General features: G+C 65.0%; 1 protein-coding gene across 1 annotated transcript in view; it reads left to right on the top strand.

The window, feature by feature from the left end:
• The first annotated feature begins 827 nt into the window (after positions 1 to 827).
• The window catches only part of LOC138820166 (keratin-associated protein 10-6-like), a 43,623-nt gene continuing 26,627 nt past the window's right edge, over positions 828 to 17,823 (top strand). The window contains exons 1-6 of the mRNA XM_070011864.1: positions 828 to 1,046; positions 2,875 to 2,928; positions 3,190 to 3,364; positions 4,059 to 4,208; positions 6,016 to 6,200; positions 16,851 to 17,107. Coding sequence (XP_069867965.1) covers positions 828 to 1,046; positions 2,875 to 2,928; positions 3,190 to 3,364; positions 4,059 to 4,208; positions 6,016 to 6,200; positions 16,851 to 17,107 — 1,040 coding nt within the window. The remainder of the gene's footprint in view (positions 1,047 to 2,874; positions 2,929 to 3,189; positions 3,365 to 4,058; positions 4,209 to 6,015; positions 6,201 to 16,850; positions 17,108 to 17,823) is intronic.

The raw sequence follows: 17,823 nt of genomic DNA on the forward strand, positions 1-17,823 counted from the left end.
GTCCCGCTGTGTCCCCACTGTGTCGCCTCTGTGTCCCACTGTGTCCCCGCTGTGTCCCGCTGTGTCCCGCTGTGTCCCGCTGTGTCACCGCTGTTTCCTCGCTGTGTCCCCTGCTGTGTCCCCGCTGTGTCCCGCTCAGTCACAGGCTGTGTCCCCCGCTGTATCCCGCTGTGTCCCCCGCTGTGTCCCGCTGTGTCCCGCTATGTCCCGCTGTGTCCCCTGCTGTGTCCCCACTGTGTCCTTGCTGTGTCACCCTGTTTCCCGCTGTGTTCTGCTGTGTCCTGCTCTGTCCTCGCTCTGTCCCCGCTGTGTCTCACTGTGTATCCCGCTGTGCCCAGCTGTGTACCAGCTGTGTCCCGCCGGGTTCACCGCTGTGTCCCCCGCTTTGTCCCGCTGTGTACCACTGTGTCCTTCGCTGTGTGTCCCCCATGTCCCGCTGTGTCCCTCTGTGTCCCCTCTCTGTCCCCCGTTGTTTCCTGCTGTGTCCCACTGTGTCCCGCTTTGTCCCGCTGTGTCCCCAATGTGTCCTCGCTGTGTCTCCCGCTGTGTCTCTGCTGTGTCACGCTATGTCGCGCTTTGTCTCCTCTGTGTCCCCTGCTGTGTCCCGCTGTGTCCCACTGTGTCCCGCTGTGTCCTGGCTGTGTCCCCTGCTGTGTCCCTGCTGTGTCCCGCTATGTCCCGCTGTGTCCCCGCTGTGTGTCCCCTGTGTCCCATGTTGTCACCGCTGTGTCCCCGCTGTGTCCCCACCGTCTCCCGGCTGTGTCCCCCGCTGTGTCATCCGCTGTGTCCCGTTGTGTCCCCCACTGTGTCCCCCACTGTGTCCCGCGATGGCCCCCACACTGTTCCCCGCTGTGTCCGGCCTTGTCCTCCGCTATGTCGCCGCTGGGTCCCGCTTTGTACAGCTGTGTCCCGCTGTGAACTGCTGTGTCCTCGCTGTGTCCCCCGCTGTGTCCCCGCTGTGTCCCCATTGTGTTCTGCTGTGTTCTCGCTCTGTCCCCCGCTGTGTCCCCTTCTGTGTCCCGCTGTGTCCCGCTGAGACCCCTGCTGTAACCCAGCTGTGTGCCTGCTGTGTGCCACTTTGTCCCGCTTTGTCCCCTGCTGTGTCCCAGCTGTGTCCCTGCTGTGTCCAGCTTTGTCCCACTGTGTCCCGCTGTGTCCCTCTGTGTCCCCCCTGTATCCACCGCTGTGTCCCCCGCTGTGTCCCGCTGTGTCCCCCGCTGAGTCCCTGCTGTGTCCCGCTGTGTCCCGCTGTGTCCCCGCTGTGTCCCGCTGTGTCCCCGCTATGTCCCTGCTGTGTCCCGGCTGTGTCCCCGCTGAGTCACCCGCTGTGTCCTGCTCTTTCCCCGTTGTGTCCCCCGCTGTGTAACGCTGTGTCCCCCGCTGTGTCCACTGGTGTTTCCCTCAGTGTCCTTCAATGTGTTCCCGAGGTGTCCCGTGTGTCCTGCTGTGTCCACTGCTGTGTCCCGCTGTGTCCCCGGCTGTGTACCCGCTGTTTCCCCGCTGTGTCCCGCTGTGTCCCCACTGTGTCCCCTCTGTGTCCCACTGTGTACCCTGCTGTGTCCAGCTGTGTCCCCACTGTGTCCTGCTGTTTCCCCCGCTGTGAGCCCCACTGTGTCCCCGCTGTGTCCCGCTGTGTCCCACTGTGTCCTCGCTGTGTCCCCCGCTGTGTCCCTGCTGTGTCCCTCACTTTGTCCTGCTCTGTCCCCCGCTCTGTCCCCACTGTGTCCCGCTGTGTCCCCGCTGTGTCTCCGCTGTGTCCTGCTGTGTCCCGCTGTGTCCTCGATGTTTTCCCGGCTGTGTCCCTGCTGTGACCCCGCAGAGTCCCGCTGTATCCCCGCTCTGTCCCGCTGTGTCACCGCTGTTTCCTCGCTGTGTCCCCTGCTGTGTCCCCGCTGTGTCCCGCTGAGTCACAGGATGTGTCCCCCGCTGTGTCCCGCTGTGTCCACCGCTGTGTCCCCACTATGTCCCTGCTGTGTCACCCTGTGTCCTGCTGTGTTCTGCTGTGTCCTGCTCTGTCCTCGCTCTGTCCCAGCTGTGTCTCACTGTGTATCCTGTGCCCAGCTGTGTACCAGCTGTGTCCCACCGGGTTCACCGCTGTGTCCTCCGCTGTGTCCCGCTGGGTCCCGCTGGGTACCCCGCTGTGTCCCCCATGTCCCGCTGTGTCCCTCTGTGTCCCCTCTCTGTCCCCCGTTGTTTCCCGCTGTGTCCCGCTATGTTTCGCTGTGTCTCCGCTGTGTCCCCCGCTGTGTCCCGCTGTGTCCCGCTGTGTCCCGCTGTGTCCTGACTGTGTCCCCTGCTGTGTCCCTCTATGTCCCGCTGTGTCCCCGCTGTGTGTCCCCTGTGTCCCAATGTGTCCCCGCTGTGTCCCCGCTGTGTCCCCGCTGTATCCCGGCTGTGTCCCCCACTGTGTTATCCGCTGTGTCCCGTTGTGTCCCCCACTGTGTCCCACGATGTGCCACGCTGTGTCCCCCGCTGTATCCGGCCTTGTCCTCTGCTGTGTCGCCGCTGTGTCCCGCTTTGTACCGCTGTGTCCCGCTGTGTACTGCTGTGTCCTCGCTGTGTCCCCGCTGTGTCCCCGCTGTGTCCCCATTGTGTTCCGCTGTGTTCTCGCTCTGTTCCCCGCTGTGTCCCGCTGTGTCCCCTGCTGTAACCCAGCTGTGTCCCCGCTGTGTGCCACTTTGTCCCGCTGTGTCCCCTGCTGTGTCCCAGCTGTGTCCCTGCTGTGTCCAGCTTTGTCCTGCTGTGTCCCGCTGTGTCCCTCTGTGTCCCCCCTGTATCCCGCTGTGTGCCCCGCTGTATCCCCCAGTGTGTCCCCCGCTATGTCCCATGCTCTGTCCCCGCTGTGTCCCGCTGTGTCCCCACTGTGTCCCGCAGTGTCCCCAATGTGTACCACCTTTGTCCCGCTGTGTCCCGGCTGTGTCCCGCTGGGTAACCCGCTGTGTCCCGCTGTGTCCCCCTGTGTCTCCGCTGGGTCCCCCGCTGTGTCCCCGCTCTGTCCCACTGTGTCCCGCTGTGTCTCGCTGTGTCCTCAGTGTGTCCCCCGCAGTGTTCGCTGTGTCCCGCTGTTTCCCCTCTGTGTCCCGCTGTATCCCCGTTTTGTCACCGCTGTGTCCCGCTGTGTCCCGCTGTTTCCCCTCTGTGTCCCGCTGTATCCCTGCTTTGTCACCGCTGTGTCCCGCTGTGTCCCAGCTGTGTCCCGTTGTGTCCCCCGCTCTGTACCCTGCTGAGTCCACGCTGTGTCCCGCTGTGTCCCCGCTGTGTTCCTCTGTGTCCCGGTGTGTCCTTCGCTGTGTCCCGCTGTGTCCCCACTGTGTCCCCCGCTATGTCCCATCTGTGTCCCGCTGTCTCCTCGATGTGCCCCCCTGTCTCCCGCTGTGTCCCGCTGTGTCCCCGCTGTGTCCCCGCTGTGTCCCCCGCTGTTTTCCCGCAGTGTCCCGCTGTGTCCCGCTCTGTCCCACTGTTTCCTCGCTGTGTCCGCTGCTGTGTCACTGCTGTTTCCCACTGTGTTCTCTCTGTGTCCCTTCCTGTGTCCCGCTGTGTCCTCCGCTGTGTCCCCTGCTGTGTACCTCTGTGTCTCCCGTTGTGTCTCGCTGTGTCCCGCTGTGTCCAGCTGTGTCCCCGTTGTATCCCCGCTGTGTCCCCCGTTGTGTCCCGCTGTGTAGCCGCTGTGTCCCGCTGTATCCAACTGTGTCCACCGCTGTGTCCCTTTATGTCCCCCTTTGTCCCCGCTGTGTCCCTCTGTGTCCCCGTTGTGGCCCCCTGTGTCCCGCTGTGTCCCCCGCTGTGTTTCGCGCTGTGTCCCGCTGTGTCCCGCTGTGTCCTCGCTGTGTCCCCGCTGTGTCCCCCTGTGTCCCCCGTTGTGTCCCACTGTGTCCCCCGCTGTGTTCCCGCTGTGTCCCGCTGTGTCCCGCTGTGTCCCCGCTATGTCCCCGCTGTGTTCCGGCTGTGTCCCCGCTGAGTCACCCGCTGTGTCCCGCTCTTTCCCCGCTGTGTCCCCCGCTGTGTCCCCCGCTGTGTAACGCTGTGTCCCCCACTGTGTCCACTGGTGTGTCCCTCAGTGTCCGCCAATGTGTTCCCGAGGTGTCCCGTGTGTCCTGCTGTGTCCACTGCTGTGTCCCGCTGTGTCTCCGGCTGTGTATCCGCTGTTTCCCGCTGTGTCCCCACTGTGTCCCCTCTGTGTCCCACTGTGTACCCCGCTGTGTCCAGCTGTGTCCCCGCTGTGTCCTGCTGTTTCCCCCGCTGTGTCCCCGCTGTGTCCCGCTGTGTCCCGCTGTGTCCCACTGTGTCCTCGCTGTATCCCCCGCTGTGTCCCTGCTGTGTCCCCCACTTAGTCCCGCTCTGTCCCCCGCTCTGTCCCCACTGTGTCCCGCTGTGTCCCCGCTGTGTCCCCGCTGTGTCCTGTGTGTCCCGCTGTGTCCTCGCTGTGTCCCACGCTGTGTCCCTGCTGTGACCCCGCTGAGTCCCGCTGTATCCCCGCTGTGTCCCACTGTGTCCCGCTGTGTCACCGCTGTTTCCTCGCTGTGTCCCCTGCTGTGTCCCCGCTGTGTCCCGCTCTGTCCCGCTATGTCCCGCTGTGTCCCCTGCTGTGTCCCCACTGTGTCCCTGCTGTGTCACCCTGTGTCCCGCTGTGTTCCGCTGTGTCCTGCTCTCTCCTCGCTCTGTCCCCGCTGTGTCTCACTGTGTATCCCGCTGTGCCCAGCTGTGTACCAGCTGTGTCCCGCCGGGTTCACCGCTGTGTCCCCCGCTGTGTCCCGCTGTGTCCCGCTGTGTCCTCCGCTGTGTCTCTCATGTCCCGCTGTGTCCCGCTGTGTCCCCTCTCTGTCCCCCGTTGTTTCCCGCTGTGTCCCGCTGTGTCCCCGATGTGTCCTCGCTGTGTCTCCCGCTGTGTCTTCGCTGTGTCCCCCTATGTTGGGCTGTGTCTCCGCTGTGTCTCCCGCTGTGTCCCCAACTGTGTCCCCCGCTGTGTCCCGGTATGTCCCCCGCAGTGTCCCCCGCTGTGTCCGGCCTTGTCCCCCGCTGTGTCCCCGCTGTGTCCCGCTTTGTACCGCTGTGTTCTGCTGTGTACTGCTGTGTCCTCGCTGTGTCCCCCGCTGTGTCCCTGATGTGTTCCTATTGTGTTCCGCTGTGTTCTCGCTCTGTCCCCCGCTGTGTCCCTCTGTGTCCCCTGCTGTGTCCCACACTGTCCCGCTGTGTCCCCTGCTGTGTCCCGCTGTGTCCTGCTGAGACCCCTGCTGTAACCCAGCTGTGTCCCCGCTGTGTGCCACTTTGTCCCGCTGTGTCCCCTGCTGTGTCCCAGCTGTGTCCCTGCTGTGTCCAGCTTTGTCCCGCTGTGTCCCGCTGTGTCCCTCTGTTTCCCCCCTGTATCCCGCTGTGTTCCCCGCTGTGTCCCCCAGTGTGTTCCCCGCTATGTCCCATGCTGTGTCCCCGCTGTGTCCCGCTGTGTCGTCACTGTGTCCCGCAGTGTCCCCACTGTGTCCCACCTTTGTCCCGCTGTGTCCCGGCTGTGTCCCGCTGTGTATCCCGCTGTGTCCCGCTGTGTCACCCGCTGTGTCCCGCTGTGTCCCCCTGTGTCTCCGCTGTGTCCCCCGCTGTGTCCCCGCTCTGTCCCATTGTGTCCCGCTGTGTCCCCGTTGTCCCCCGGTGTGTCCCGGCTGTCCCCCGCTGTGTTCCCCGCTGTGTCCTGCTGTGTCCCCCTGTGTCCGGCTGTGTCCCCGCTGTTTCCTGCTGTGTCCCGCTGTCTCCCTGTGTGTCTGCGTTGTCCCCCGGTGTTTCCCGGCTGTCCCCCGCTTTGTCCCCGCTGTGTCCCGCGGTGTCCCGCTGTGTCCCCGCTGTGTCCCGCTGTGTCCCGCTGTGTCCCCCGCTGTGTCCCGCTGAGTCCCCCATTGTGTCCTGCTGTGTCCCGCTGTGTCCCCCTGTGTGTTCGTCGCTATGTCCCGCTGTGTCCTGCTGTCTCCCCCTGTGTTCTCGCTGTGTCCCCGCTGTGTCCCCTTTGTGTAACCGCTGTGTCCCCCGCAGTGTCCCGCTGTGTCCCCCGCAGTTTCCTGGTGTGTCGCCTGCTGTGTCCCGCTGTATCCCCTCTTGTGTCCCGGCTGTGTCCCTCTGTGTCCCGCTGTGTCCCCTCTGTGTCCCCGCTGTGTCCCCCTCTGTGTCCTGCTGTGTCCCCCGTGTGTCCCGACGTGTTCCCTGCTGTGTCCCGCTATGTCCCCCCCTGTGTTCCATTATATCCCGCTGTGGCCCCGCTGCATCCCCGCTGTGTCCCCACTGTCCCCCGCTGTGTCCCGCTGTATCCCCGCTGTCCCCCTTGTGTCCCCGCTGTTCCCCGCTGTGTCCCCCGCTGTGTTCCGCTGGTTCCCGCTGTGTCCCTCTGTGTCCCCGCTGTGTCGACGCTATGTCCCCGCTGTGTCCCCCGCTGTGTCCTCGCTGTGTCCCCCGCTGTGTCCCACTGTGTCCCCCGCTTTGTCCCGCTGTCTCCCCCGCTGTGGCCCACTGTGTCCCGCTGTGTTCCAGCTGTCCCCCGCTGTGTCCCCGCTGTGTCACGCTGTGTCCCCGTTGACCCCAGCAGTGTCCCGCTGTGTCCCCGCTGTGTCCCCACTGTGTCCCGCTTTGTCCCCCACTGTGTCCTGCTGTGTCCCCCGTTGTGTCCCGTTGTGTCCCCCTGTGTATTCGTCGCTATGTCCCGCTGTGTCCCGCTGTCTCCCCCTGTGTCCTCACTGTGTCTCTGCTGTGTCCTCGTTGTGTCCCCGCTGTGTCCCCCGCTGTGTCCCCCGCAGTTTCCCGCTGTGTCACCTGCTGTGTCCCACTGTGTCCCCCGCTGTGTCCCCCCTGTGTCCCGTTGTGTCCCCCCTGTGTCCTGTTGTGTCCCCTGTTGTGTCCCGCTGTGTTCTTGCTGTGTCCCTGACTGTGTCCCGCTGTGTACCCCGCGGTGTCCCCCGCTGTGTCCCGCTGTGTCCCACGCTATGTCCTGCTATGTCCCGCTGTGTCCGCAGTGTGTCCGGGCTGTGTCCCTCTGTGTCCCGGTGTGTTCCGCTGTGTCCCCGCTGTGTCCCCGCTGTGTCACGCTTTGTCCCCGCTGTGTCCCCGCTGTGTCCCGCTGTGTCCCCCGCTGTGTCCCTGCTGTGTCCCGCTTTGTCCCGATGTGTCACCTGTTGTGTCCCCCGTTGTGTCCCTCTTTGTCCCCGCTGTGTCGACGCTGGGTCCCCGCTGTGTCCCCCGCTGTGTCCTCGATGTGTCCCCCGCTGTGTTCCGCTATGTCCCCTGCTGTGTCCCGCTGCGTCCCGCTGTGTCCCGCTGTGTCCCTGCTGTGTCCCCCTGTGTCCCGCTGTGTTCCGCTGTGTCCCCACAGTGTCCCCCGCTGTGTCCTCGCTGTGTCCCCCGCTTTGTCCCGCTGTGTCCCCCGCTGTGTCCCGCTGTGTCCCCCGCTGTGTCCCCCTGTGTCCCGCTGTGTTCCGCTGTGTCTCAACAGTGTCCCCGCTGTTTCCCGCTGTGTCCCCCACTGTGTTCCCTGCTGTGTCCCGCTTTGTCCCCGCTGTCCCCAGCTGGGTCCCTCTGTGTCACCGTTGTCCCCCGTTGTGTCACCTCGGTCCCCCGCTGTGTCCCCCGCTGTGTCCCCCGCTGTGTCCCCCGCTGTGTCCCGCTGTGTCTCGCTGTGTACCGCTGTGTCCTCTCTGTGTCCACGCTGTGTCCCGCTGTGTTCCCCACTTTGTTTCATGCTGAGTCCCCCGCTGTGTCTCCACTGCGTCCCCGCTGTGTCCAGCTTTGTCCCCGCTGTGGCCCGCTTTGTCCCCCGCTGTGTCCCCCAATGTGTCCTGCTGTGTCCCTCGCTGTCCCCCGCTGTATCCCCACTGTGTCCTCCTGTCCCCTGCTCTGTCCCGCTGTGTCCCCGCTGTCCCCTGGAGTGTCTGCGCTGTCCCCCTCAGTGTCCTGCTGTGTCTCGCTGTGTCCCCGCTGTCCCCCGTTGTGTCCCGCTGTATCCCCGCTGTCCCCCGCTGTGTCTGCGCTGTGCCCCGCTGTGTCCCCCGCTGTGTCCCTCTCTGTCCCGCTGTGTCCTCGCTGTGTCCCCCACTGTGTCCCCGCTGTGTCCCCGCTGTGTCCTCGCTGTGTCCCCCGCTGTGTCCCACTGTGTCCCCCGCTCTGGCCCCCACTGAGTCTCCAGCTGTGTCCCACTGTGTCCCCCGCTGTGTCCCGCTGTGTCCAGCTGTGTCACGCTGTTTCCCCCGCTGTGTCCCACTGTGTTCCCGTGGTGTCCCAGCTGTGTCCCCCTCTGTCTCGCTGTGTCCCCGCTGTGTCCCCGCTGTGTCCCTGGCTGTGTCCCGCTGTGTCCCACTGTGTCCTCGCTGTGTCCTCCACTATGTCCCGCTGTGTCCCCGCTGTGTCCCCGCTGTGTCCCCTCTGTGTCCCCACTGTGTTCTGCTGTGCCACTCTGTCACCGCTGTGTCCCCTGCTGTGTTTCGCTGTGTCCCGCTGTGTCCTCGTTGTGTCTCCCTCTTTGTCCCGCTGTGTCCCCCGCTGTGTCCCTCGCTGTGTCCTGCTGTGTCCCCATTGTCCCCCGCGTGCCCCCACTGTGACCCACTGTGTCCCCCACTGTGTCCCGCTGTGTCCGATTGTGTCCCTTCTGTGTCCCGCTGTGTCCCCGCTGTGTCCTGCTGTGTTCCCTGCTGTGTCCCACTGTGTCCTCGCTGTGTCCACTCTGTGTCCACTGCTGTGTCCCCGCTGTGCCCGCTGTGTGGCCGCAGTTTCCCGTTGTGTCCCGCTGTGTCCCCCGCTGTGTCCACCGCTGTGTCCCTCTGTGTCCCCTCTGTGTCTCCGCTGTGTCCCTCCTGTGTCCCGCTGTGTCCTCGCTGTGTCCCGCTGTGCCCATGCTGTCCCACGAACTGTCCCCGCTGTCACCCGCTGTGTCCCCCTGTGTCCCGCTGTGTTCAGCGCTGTGTCCGGCTGTGTCCCCACTGTGTCCCGCTGTGTCCCCTGCTGTGTCCCGCTTTGTCCCATGCTGTGTCCCCGCTGTGTCCCCGCTTTGTTCCGCTATGTCCCGCTGTGTCCATGCTGTGTCCCCGCTGTGTCCCCGCTGTGGCCCCACTGTGTCCCGCTGTGTCCCCCGCTTTGTCCCGCTGTGTCCCCCTCTGTGTCCCCCGCTGTGTCCTGCTGTGTCCCCATTGTCTCCCGCTGTGCCCCCGCTGTCCCCCGCTGTGTTCCCATCTGTGTCCTGCTGTGTCTCGTTGTGTCCCTGCTGTGTCCCGCTGTGTCCCCACTGTGTCTCTGCTGTGTCAAGCTGGGTCCCCCGCTGGGTCCCGCTGGGTCCCGATGTGTCCCCCACTGTGTCCCGATGTGTGCCCACTGTGTCCCCTGCTGTGTCCCACTATATCCCCGCTGTGACCCCTGCTGTTTCCCGCTGTGTCCCCCGCTGTGTCCCTGGTGTGTCCCTCTGTGTCCCATTGTGTCCTGCTGTGTCCCCCGCTGTGTCCTGCTGTGTCCTCTGTAGTGTCCAGCTGTGTCCCACTGTGTCCTAGCTGTGTCCCCCGCTCTGTCCCGGTGTGTCCTCGCTGTGTCCCCCTCGGTGTCCACCGCTGTGTCCTCGCTTTTGTCCAGCTCTGTCCCCCCATGGGTCCCACTGTGTCCCCGCTGTTTCCCGCCGTGTCCCCCGCTTTGTCCCCCGCTGTGTCCCCCGCTGTGTCCTCGCTGTGTCCTGCTGTGTCCCGCTGTGTCCCCGGCTGTGTCTCCTGCTGTATCCTGCTGTGTCCCCGCTGGGTCCAGCTGTGTCCCTGGTGTGTCCCTCTGTGTCCCCCGCTGTGTCCCCGCTGTGTCCCACTGTGTACCGCTGTGTCACGCTGTGTCGCCGCTGTGTCTCACTGTGTCACGCTGTGTCCCCGCTGTGTCCCACTGTGTCCAGCGCTGTGTCCCCGATGTATCTCCCGCTGTGTCCCGCTGTGTCCCCGCTGTGTCCAGCTGTGTCCCCGGTGTGTCCCTCTGTGTCACACGCTGTTTCCCCGCTGTGTCCCACTGTGTCCCGCTGTGTCCCGCTGTGTGCCCCGCTGTGTCCAGCTGTGTCACGCTGTGTCCCCGCTGTGTCCCTCTGTGTCCCATTGTGTCACGCTGTGTCCCCCGCTGTGTCTCGCTGTTTCCCCCACTGTCCCGCTGTGTCCCACTGTGTCCCGCTGTGTCCCGCTGTGTCAGCCGCTGTGTCCCCGCTGTGTTTCTGCTGTGTCCCCGCTGTGTCCCCCACTGTGTCCCCCTCTGTGTCCCTTCTGTGTCCTGCTGTGTACCCCCTGTGTCCCGTTGTGTCTGGCTGTGCCCCGCTGTGTCCCCACTATTACTCGCTGAGTCCCCATTGTGTCCCCGCTGTGTCCCCGCTGTGTCCCGCTGTGTCCCGCTGTGTCCTGCTGTGTCCTCGCTGTGTCCCGCTGTGTCCGGCTGTGTCCCCCCCTGTGGCCCCTCTTTGTCCTGCTGTGTCCCCGCTGTGTCCCGCTGTGTCCCTGCTGTGTCCGGCTGTGCCCAACTATGTCCCCCGCTGTGTCCCCCGCTGTGTCCCTGCTTTATCCCCACTGTGTCTCCCCCGGGTCAACGCTGTGTCCCGCTGTGTCCCCCAATGTGTCCCGCTGTGTCCCACTGTGTCCCGCTGTGTCCCGCTGTGTCCCTCTGTGTCCAACGCTGTGGCCCGCTTTATCCCGGCTGTGTCCCCCGCTGTGTGCCCGCTGTGTCCCGCTGTGTCCTCGCTGTGTCTCCTGCTGTGTCCCCGCTGTGTTCCGCTGTGTCACACTGTGTCCCCCGCTGTGTCCCCGCTGTGTCCCGCTGTGTCCCCGGCTGTGTCCCCTGCTGTATCCCGCTGTGTCCCCGCTGTGTCCAGCTGTGTCCTCGGTGTGTCCCTCTGTGTCCCCCGCTGTGTCCCCACTGTGTCCCACTGTGTCACGCTGTGTCCCCGCTGTGTCCCACTGTGTCCAGCGCTGTGTCCCCGATGTGTCGCCGCTGTGTTCCGCTTTGTCCCCGCTGTGTCCAGCTGTGTCCCCGCTGTGACCCGCTGTGTCCTCGCTGTGTCCCCCGCTGTGTCCCCGCTGTGTCCCGCTGTGTCCTCGCTGTGTCCCCCGCTGTGTCCCCGCTGTGTCCCCCGCTGTGTCCCCGCTGTGTTCCGCTGTGTCCCGGTGTGTCCCCCGCTTTGTCCCCGCTGTGTCCCGCTGTGTCCCCCACTGTGTCCTGCTGTGTCCCACTGTGTCCCGCTGTGTCCGCCCTTGTGTCCCCCGCTGTGTCCCCACTGTGTCCCCCGCTGTGTCCCGCTGTGTCCCCCGCTGTGTCCCGCTGTGTCCTCTGTTGTGTCCAGCTGTGTCCCGCTGTGTCCTAGCTGTGTCCCCCGCTCTGTCCCAGTGTGTCCTCGATGTGTCTCCCACTGTGTCCCCGGCTGTGTCCCCGCTGTGTACCGCTGTGTGCCTGCTTTGTTCCCCGCTGTATCCCGCTGTGTCCACCCCTGGGTCCCACTGTGTCCCCGCTGTTTCCCGCCGTGTCCCCCGCTTTGTCCCCCGCTGTGTCCCACGCTGTGTCCCCGCTGTGTCCCCCGCTGTGTCCCAATGTGTCCTCGCAGTATGCCCCACTGTGTCCACCGCTGTGTCCCCGCTGTGTCCCGCTGTGTCCCTGCTTTGTTCCCCGCTGTATCCGCTGTGTCCCCCGCAGGGTCCTGCTGTGTCCCCGCTGTTACCCGCTGTGTCCCCCACTTTGTCCCCCGCTGTGTCCCCCGCTGTGTCCCCGCTGTGTCCCCGCTGTGTCCCTCTGTGTCCCCGGCTGTGTCCCCTGCTGTATCCCGCTGTGTCCCTGCTGTGTCCAGCTGTGTCCCCTGTGTGTCCGTCTGTGTCCCCCGCTGTGTCCCCTCTGTGTCCCACTGTGTACCGTTGTGTCCCGCTGTGAGCCCCGCTGTGTCCCGCTGTGTCCCGCTGTGTCCCCGCTGTGTCTCACTGTGTCTCGCGCTGTGTCCCCGATGTGTACCCCGCTGTATCCCGCTGTGTCCACCGCTGTGTCTCTGCTGTGTCCCCGCTGTATCACCGGTGTGTCACGCTGTGTCCCGTTGTGCCCATGGTGTCCCGCTTTGTCTCCCGCTATGTCCCCAGCTGAGTCCCCGCTGTGTCCCCTCTGTGTCCCGCTGTGTACTCGCTGTGTCCCCCGCTGTGTCCCTCTGTGTCTCGCGCTGTGTCCCCCGCTGTGTCACTCGCTGTGTCCCCGGCTGTGTTCTGCTGTGTTCCTGCTGTGTCCCCGCTGTGTCCCCGGCGTGACCCTCAGTGTCCCGCTGTGTCCCGCTGTTTCCCCCTCTGTGTCCCCCACTGTGTCCCTGGTGTGTCCCGCTGTGTCCCGCTGTGTCCTCGCTTTGTCCCCGCTTTGTCCCGCTGTGTACACCGCTGTGTTCAGCTGTGTCCCCGATATGTCCAGCTGTGGCCCGCTGTGTCCTCGCTGTGTCCCCGCTGTGTCCAGCTGTATCCCCGCTGTGTCCCCCGCTCTGTCCACCGCTGTGTCCCCCGCTGTGTCCCGCTGTGTCCTCCGTTGTGTCCAGCTGTGTCCTGCAGTGTCCTAGCTGTGTCTCCCGCTCTGTCCCGGTGTGTCCTCGATGTGTCTCCCACTGTGTCCACCGCTGTGTCCCCGCTGTGTCCCACTGTGTCCCTGCTGTGTTCCCCGCTGTGTCCCTCTGTGTCCACCCCTGGGTACTGCTGTGTCCCCGCTGTTTCCCACCGTGTCCCCCGCTTTGTCCCCTGCTGTGTCCCACACTGTGTCCCCGCTGTGTCCCCGTTCTGTCCCCGCTGTGTCCAGGTCCAGCTGTGTACCCGGTGTGTCCCTCTGTGTCCCCTGCTGTGTCCCCGCTGTTTCCCACTGTGTACCACTGTGTCCCGCTATGTGCCTCTCTGTGTCCCACTGTGTCACGCTGTGTCCCCTCTGTGTCCCACTGTGTCCCCCGCTGTGTCTCCGATGTGTCCCCCGCTCTATCCCGCTGTGTCCCCCGCTGTGTCTCCGCTGTGTCCCCGCTGTATCACCGGTGTGTCCCGCTGTGTCCCCGCTGTGTCCCCACTGTGTCCCCGTTGTGTCCCCCGCTGTGTGCCTCACTGTGTCCCACTGTGTCCTCTCTGTGTCCCACTGTGTCCACCGCTGTGTCCCCGATGTGTCCCCGCTCTATCCCGCTGTGTCCCCCGCTGTGTCTCCGCTGTGTCCCCGGTGTATCACCGGTGTGTCCCGCTTGTCCCCGCTGTGTCCCGTGGTGTCCCCCTCTGGGTTCCCGTTTTGTCCTGCTGTGTACCCCGCTGTGTTCAGCTGTGTCCCCGATATGTCCAGATGTGGCCCACTGTGTCCTCGCTGTGTACCTGCTGTGTCCAGCTGGGTCCCCGCTGTGTCCCCTGCTGTGTCCTGCTGTGTCCCGATGTGTTCCCGCTGTGTACAGCTGTTTTCCCGTTGTGTCCCGCTGTGTCCCCCGCTGTGTCCTGATGTGTCCCCGCTGTGTACAGCTGTTTCCTCGTTGTGTCCCGCTATGTCCACCGCTGTGTCCCCGCTGTGTCTGGCTGTTTCCCGCTGTGCCCCGCTGTGTCCCACGCTGTGTCCCGCTGTGTCACTCTGTGTTCCCGCTGTATCCCACTGTGTCCCCCGCTGTGTCCCCGAGGTGTCCCCACTGTAACCCTGCTGTGTCCCACTGTGTCCCGCTGTGTCCCGTGGTGTCCCGCTTTATACCTCGCTGTGTCCCCCGCTGAGTCCCCGCTATGTCCCCTCTGTGTCCCGCTGTGTCCTCGCTGTGTCCCCCGCTGTTTCCCGCTGTGTCCCCTCTGTGTCCCCGGCTGTGTCCCCGCTGTGTCCCGTTGTGTCCCGCTGTGTCCCGCTGTGTCCGCTGCTGTGTCCCCAGCTTAGTCCCTGCTGTGTCCCCTCTGTGTTCCGCTGTGTCCCGCTGTGTCCCCCGCTGTGTCCCCCGCTGTGTCCCCGCTGTGTCCCTTTGTGACCGCTGTGTCCCGCTGTGTCCCCTCTGTTTCCCGCGGTGTTCCGCCTTGTCCCCCGCTGTGTCCCCAGCTTAGTCCCTGCTGTGTCCCCTCTGTGTCCCGCTGTGTCCCCGCTGTGTCCCCTCTGTGTCCCGCGGTGTATCGCCGTGTCCCACTCTGTGTCCCCATCTTAGTACCTGCTGTGTCTCCCGCTGTGTCCCCACTGTGTCCCGCTGTGTCCCCAGCTGTGTCTCGCTGTGTCCAACGCTGTGTCCCGATGTGTCCCCTCTGTGTCCAGCTGTGTCCCGCCTTGTCCCCCGCTGTGTCCCCGCTTTGTCCCCCTGTGTCAAGCTGTGTCCAACGCTGTGTCCCGATGTGTCCCCACTGTGTCCAACTGTGTCCCCCGCTGTGTCCGCGCTGTGTCCCGCTGTGTCCCGCTGTGTCCCGCTGTGTCTCCCACTGTGTCCCGCTGTTTCCCCTGCTGTGTCCTGCTATGTCCCCCGCTGTGTCCCCGCTGTGTCCCGCAGTGTTCCCCTGTGTCCTTGTTGTGTCCCTGCTGTTTCCCACTCTGTATCACGCTGTGTCAAGCTGTGTCCCCGCTGTGTCCCCCTGTGTTCCTGCTGTGTCCCCCGCTGTGTCCCCCGCTGTATGCCCGCTGTGGCCCACTGTGTCCTGCTGTGTCCCGCTGTGTCCCTGCGGTATACCCGCTGTGTCCCCTGCTGTGTCTCGCTGTGTCCCCGCTGTGTCCCGCTGTGTCCTGCTGTGTCCTGCTGTGTCCCGCTGTGTCAACAGCTTTCTCCCCCGCTGTTTTCCCCCTGTGTCCCCTCTGTGTCCCGCTGTATCCTCACTTTGTCCCCCGTTGTGTCCCGCTGTGTCCCCAGCTGTGTCCCCCGCTGTGTCCCTGTGTCCCCCGCTGTGCTCCAATGTGTCCCCGCTGTATCCCCGCTGTGTCCGCTGCTTTGTCTCGCTGTGTCCTCACTGTGTCCTGCTGTGTCCCCCTCTTTGTCCTGCTCTGTCCCCGCTGTGTCCCGCTGTGTCTGCGCTGTGTCAACCGCTGTGTCCCGCTGTATCCCACTGTGACCCCGCTGTGTCCCCGCTGTGTCCCGCTGTGTCCCGCGCTGTCCCCTGCGGTGTCCCCGCTGTATCACCGCTGTGTCCCATACTGTGCCCCGCTGTGTCCCCGCTGTATCCCGCCGTGTCCCCCGCTTTGTCCCGCTGTATCCCACTGTGTCCCCGCTGTGTCCCCGCTGTGTCCCGCTGTGTCCCGCGCTGTCCCCCGCTGTGTCCCGCTGTGTCTCCCGCTGTGTCCCGCGCTGTCCCCCGCTGTGTCCCGCTGTGTCCCTGCTGTGTCCCCCGGTATGTCCCGCTTTGTCCCCCGCTGTGTCCCTTTGTGTCCCGCTGTGTCCCCGCTGTGTCCCACAGTTTCTCGATTTGTTCCGCTGTGTCACTGCTGTGTCCCCCTGTGTATCACGCTATGCCCAGCTGTGTCCCCGCTGTGTTCTGCTGTGTTCCCTGCTATGTCTCCCGCTGTGTCACCCGCTGTGTCGCGCTGTGTCCCCGCTGTGTCCCGCTGTGCGCGCTGTGTCCACCGCTGTTTCCCGCTGTGTTTCCCGCTATTTCCCCCGCTCTGTCCCCCGCTCTGTCCCGAAGTGTCCCCCTCTGTTCTCCACTGTGACCCGTTTATTTCCCCGCAGTGTCCCGCGCTGTGTCCAACTGTGTCCCCCGCTGTTTCCCGCTGTGTCCCGCTGTGTCCTTGCTGTGTCCTCCGCCTTGTCCCCGCTGTGTCCCGGTGTGTCCCGGTGTGTCCCGCTGTGTCCGCAGCTGTGTCCCCCGCTGTTTTCCCGCTGTGTCCCCGCTGTGTCCCTCTGTGTTCTCGCTGTGTCCCCCCTGTGTCTCGCTGTGTCCCCCACTGTGTACATCGCTGTGTCCTTCTGTGTCCCCCGCTGTGTCCCGCTGTGTCTCGCTGTGTCTCCGCTGTATCCCCGCTGTGTCACTTGCTGTGTCCCGCTGTGTCCCCGATGTGTCCCCCGCTTGTCCCCGCTGTGTCCCGCTGTGCCCCCTGTGTCCCGCTGTGTTCCCAGTTGTGTCCCCCGCTGTTTTCCCGCTGTGTTCACGCTGTGTCCCGCTGTGTCCCCCGCTGTGTCCCCTGCTGTGTCCCACTGTGTCCCCGCTGTATCCCCGCTGTGTCACTCGCTGTGTCCCGCTGTGTCCCCGCTGTGTCCCGCTGTGTCTGCACTGTGTCAACCGCTGTGTCCCGCTGTGTTCCCCACTGTATCCCCCGCTGTGTCCCTCTCTGTTCTCCGCTGTGACCCGCTTATTTCCCCGCAGTGTCCCCCTCTGTGTCCTTCTGTGTCCCCCGCTGTGTCCCGCTGTGTCCCCGCTGCATCCCCTCTGTGTCACCCGCTGTGTCCCGCTGTGTCCCTGCTGTGTCCCGCTGTGTCCGCGCTGTGTCCACCGCTGTTTCCCGCTGTGTCCCCCGCTGTGTCCCTCTGTGTCCCCCGCTGTGTCCCGCTGTGTCTGCTGTGTCCCGCTTTGTCCCCGCTGTATCAACGCTATTTCCCATGCTGTGTCCCTCTGTGTCCCCGCAGTGTCCCGCTGTGTCCCCCGCTGTGTCCCGCTGTATCCCACTGTGTCCCCGCTGTGTCCCCGCTGTGTCCCGCTGTGTCCCACGCTGTCCCCCGCTGTGTCCCGCTGTGTCCTGCTGTGTCTCCCGCTGTGTCACGCTGTGTCCCCCGCTGTGTCCCGCTGTGTCCCTGCTGTGTCCCCCGCTATGTCCCGCTGTGTCCCCGGATGTGTCCCGCTGTGTCCTGCTGTGTCCCCGCTGTGTCCCCTGCTGTGTCCCCGCTGTGTACCCCTGTGTCCCCGCTGTATCCAGCTGTATCCCCGCTGTGTCCCCACTGTGTCCAGCTGTGTCCCCTCTGTGTCACACAGTGTCACGATGTGTCCAGCTCTGTCCCCGCTGTGTCCCACTGTGTTCCCCGCTGTGTCCCGATGTGTCCGGGCTGTGTCCACCGCCGTGTCCCGCTGTGTTCCCCGCTGTGTCCCCCGCTCTCTCCCTCTGTGTCCCCTGCTGTGTCCCGCTGTGTCCGCTGTGTCCCGCTTTGTCCCCGCTGTATCACCGCTATGTCCTATGCTGTGTCCCGTTGTGTCCCCTCTGTGTCCCGCTATGTCCCCTGCGGTGTCCCGCTGTATCCCACTGTGTCCACGCTGTTTCCAAGCTGTGTCCCGCTGTGTCCCGCGCTGTCCCCCGCTGTGTACCGCTGTGTCCCGCTGTGTCACTCTGTGTCCCCCGCTGTGTCCCGCTGTGTCCCTGCTGTGTCCCCCGCTATGTCCCGCTATGTCCCTGGATGTGTCCCGCTGTGTCCCGCTGTGTCCCCGCTGTGTCCCCTGCTGTGTCCCTGCTGTATCCTCGCTGTGTCCCGCTGTGTCCCCCGCTGTGTCCTGCTATGTCCCGCTCTGTCCCCGCTGTGTCCCCTCTGGTCCCCGCTGTGTCCCCCGCTGTGTCCCGCTGTGTCCCGCTGTGTCCCTATCTGTGTCCTCCGCTGTTTTCCCGCTGTGTTCACGCTGTGTCCCACTGTGTCCTCGCTGTGTCCCCTGCTGTGTGTCACTGTGTCCCCCACTGTGTACATCGCTGTGTCCTTCTGTGTCCCCCGCTGTGTCCCGCTGTGTCCCGCTGTGTCCCCGCTGTGTCCCCCGTTTGTCCCCTCTGTGTTCCGCTGTGTCCCGCTGTGTCCCGCTGTGTCCCCGCTGTGTCCGCCGCTGTGTCCCCGCTGTGTTCCGCTGTGTTCCGCTGTGTCCCGCTGTGTCCCTATCTGTGTCTCCCGCTGTTTTCAAGCTGTGTCCCCGCTGTGTCCCGCTGTGTCCTCGCTGTGTCCCCCGCTGTGTCCTGATGTGTCCCCCGCTG

Source organism: Dipodomys merriami, unplaced genomic scaffold (genome assembly GCF_024711535.1).
Source record: "Dipodomys merriami isolate MVZ:Mamm:240054 unplaced genomic scaffold, mDipMer1.0.p SCAF_845, whole genome shotgun sequence".
NCBI classification, from domain to species: Eukaryota; Metazoa; Chordata; class Mammalia; order Rodentia; family Heteromyidae; genus Dipodomys; species Dipodomys merriami.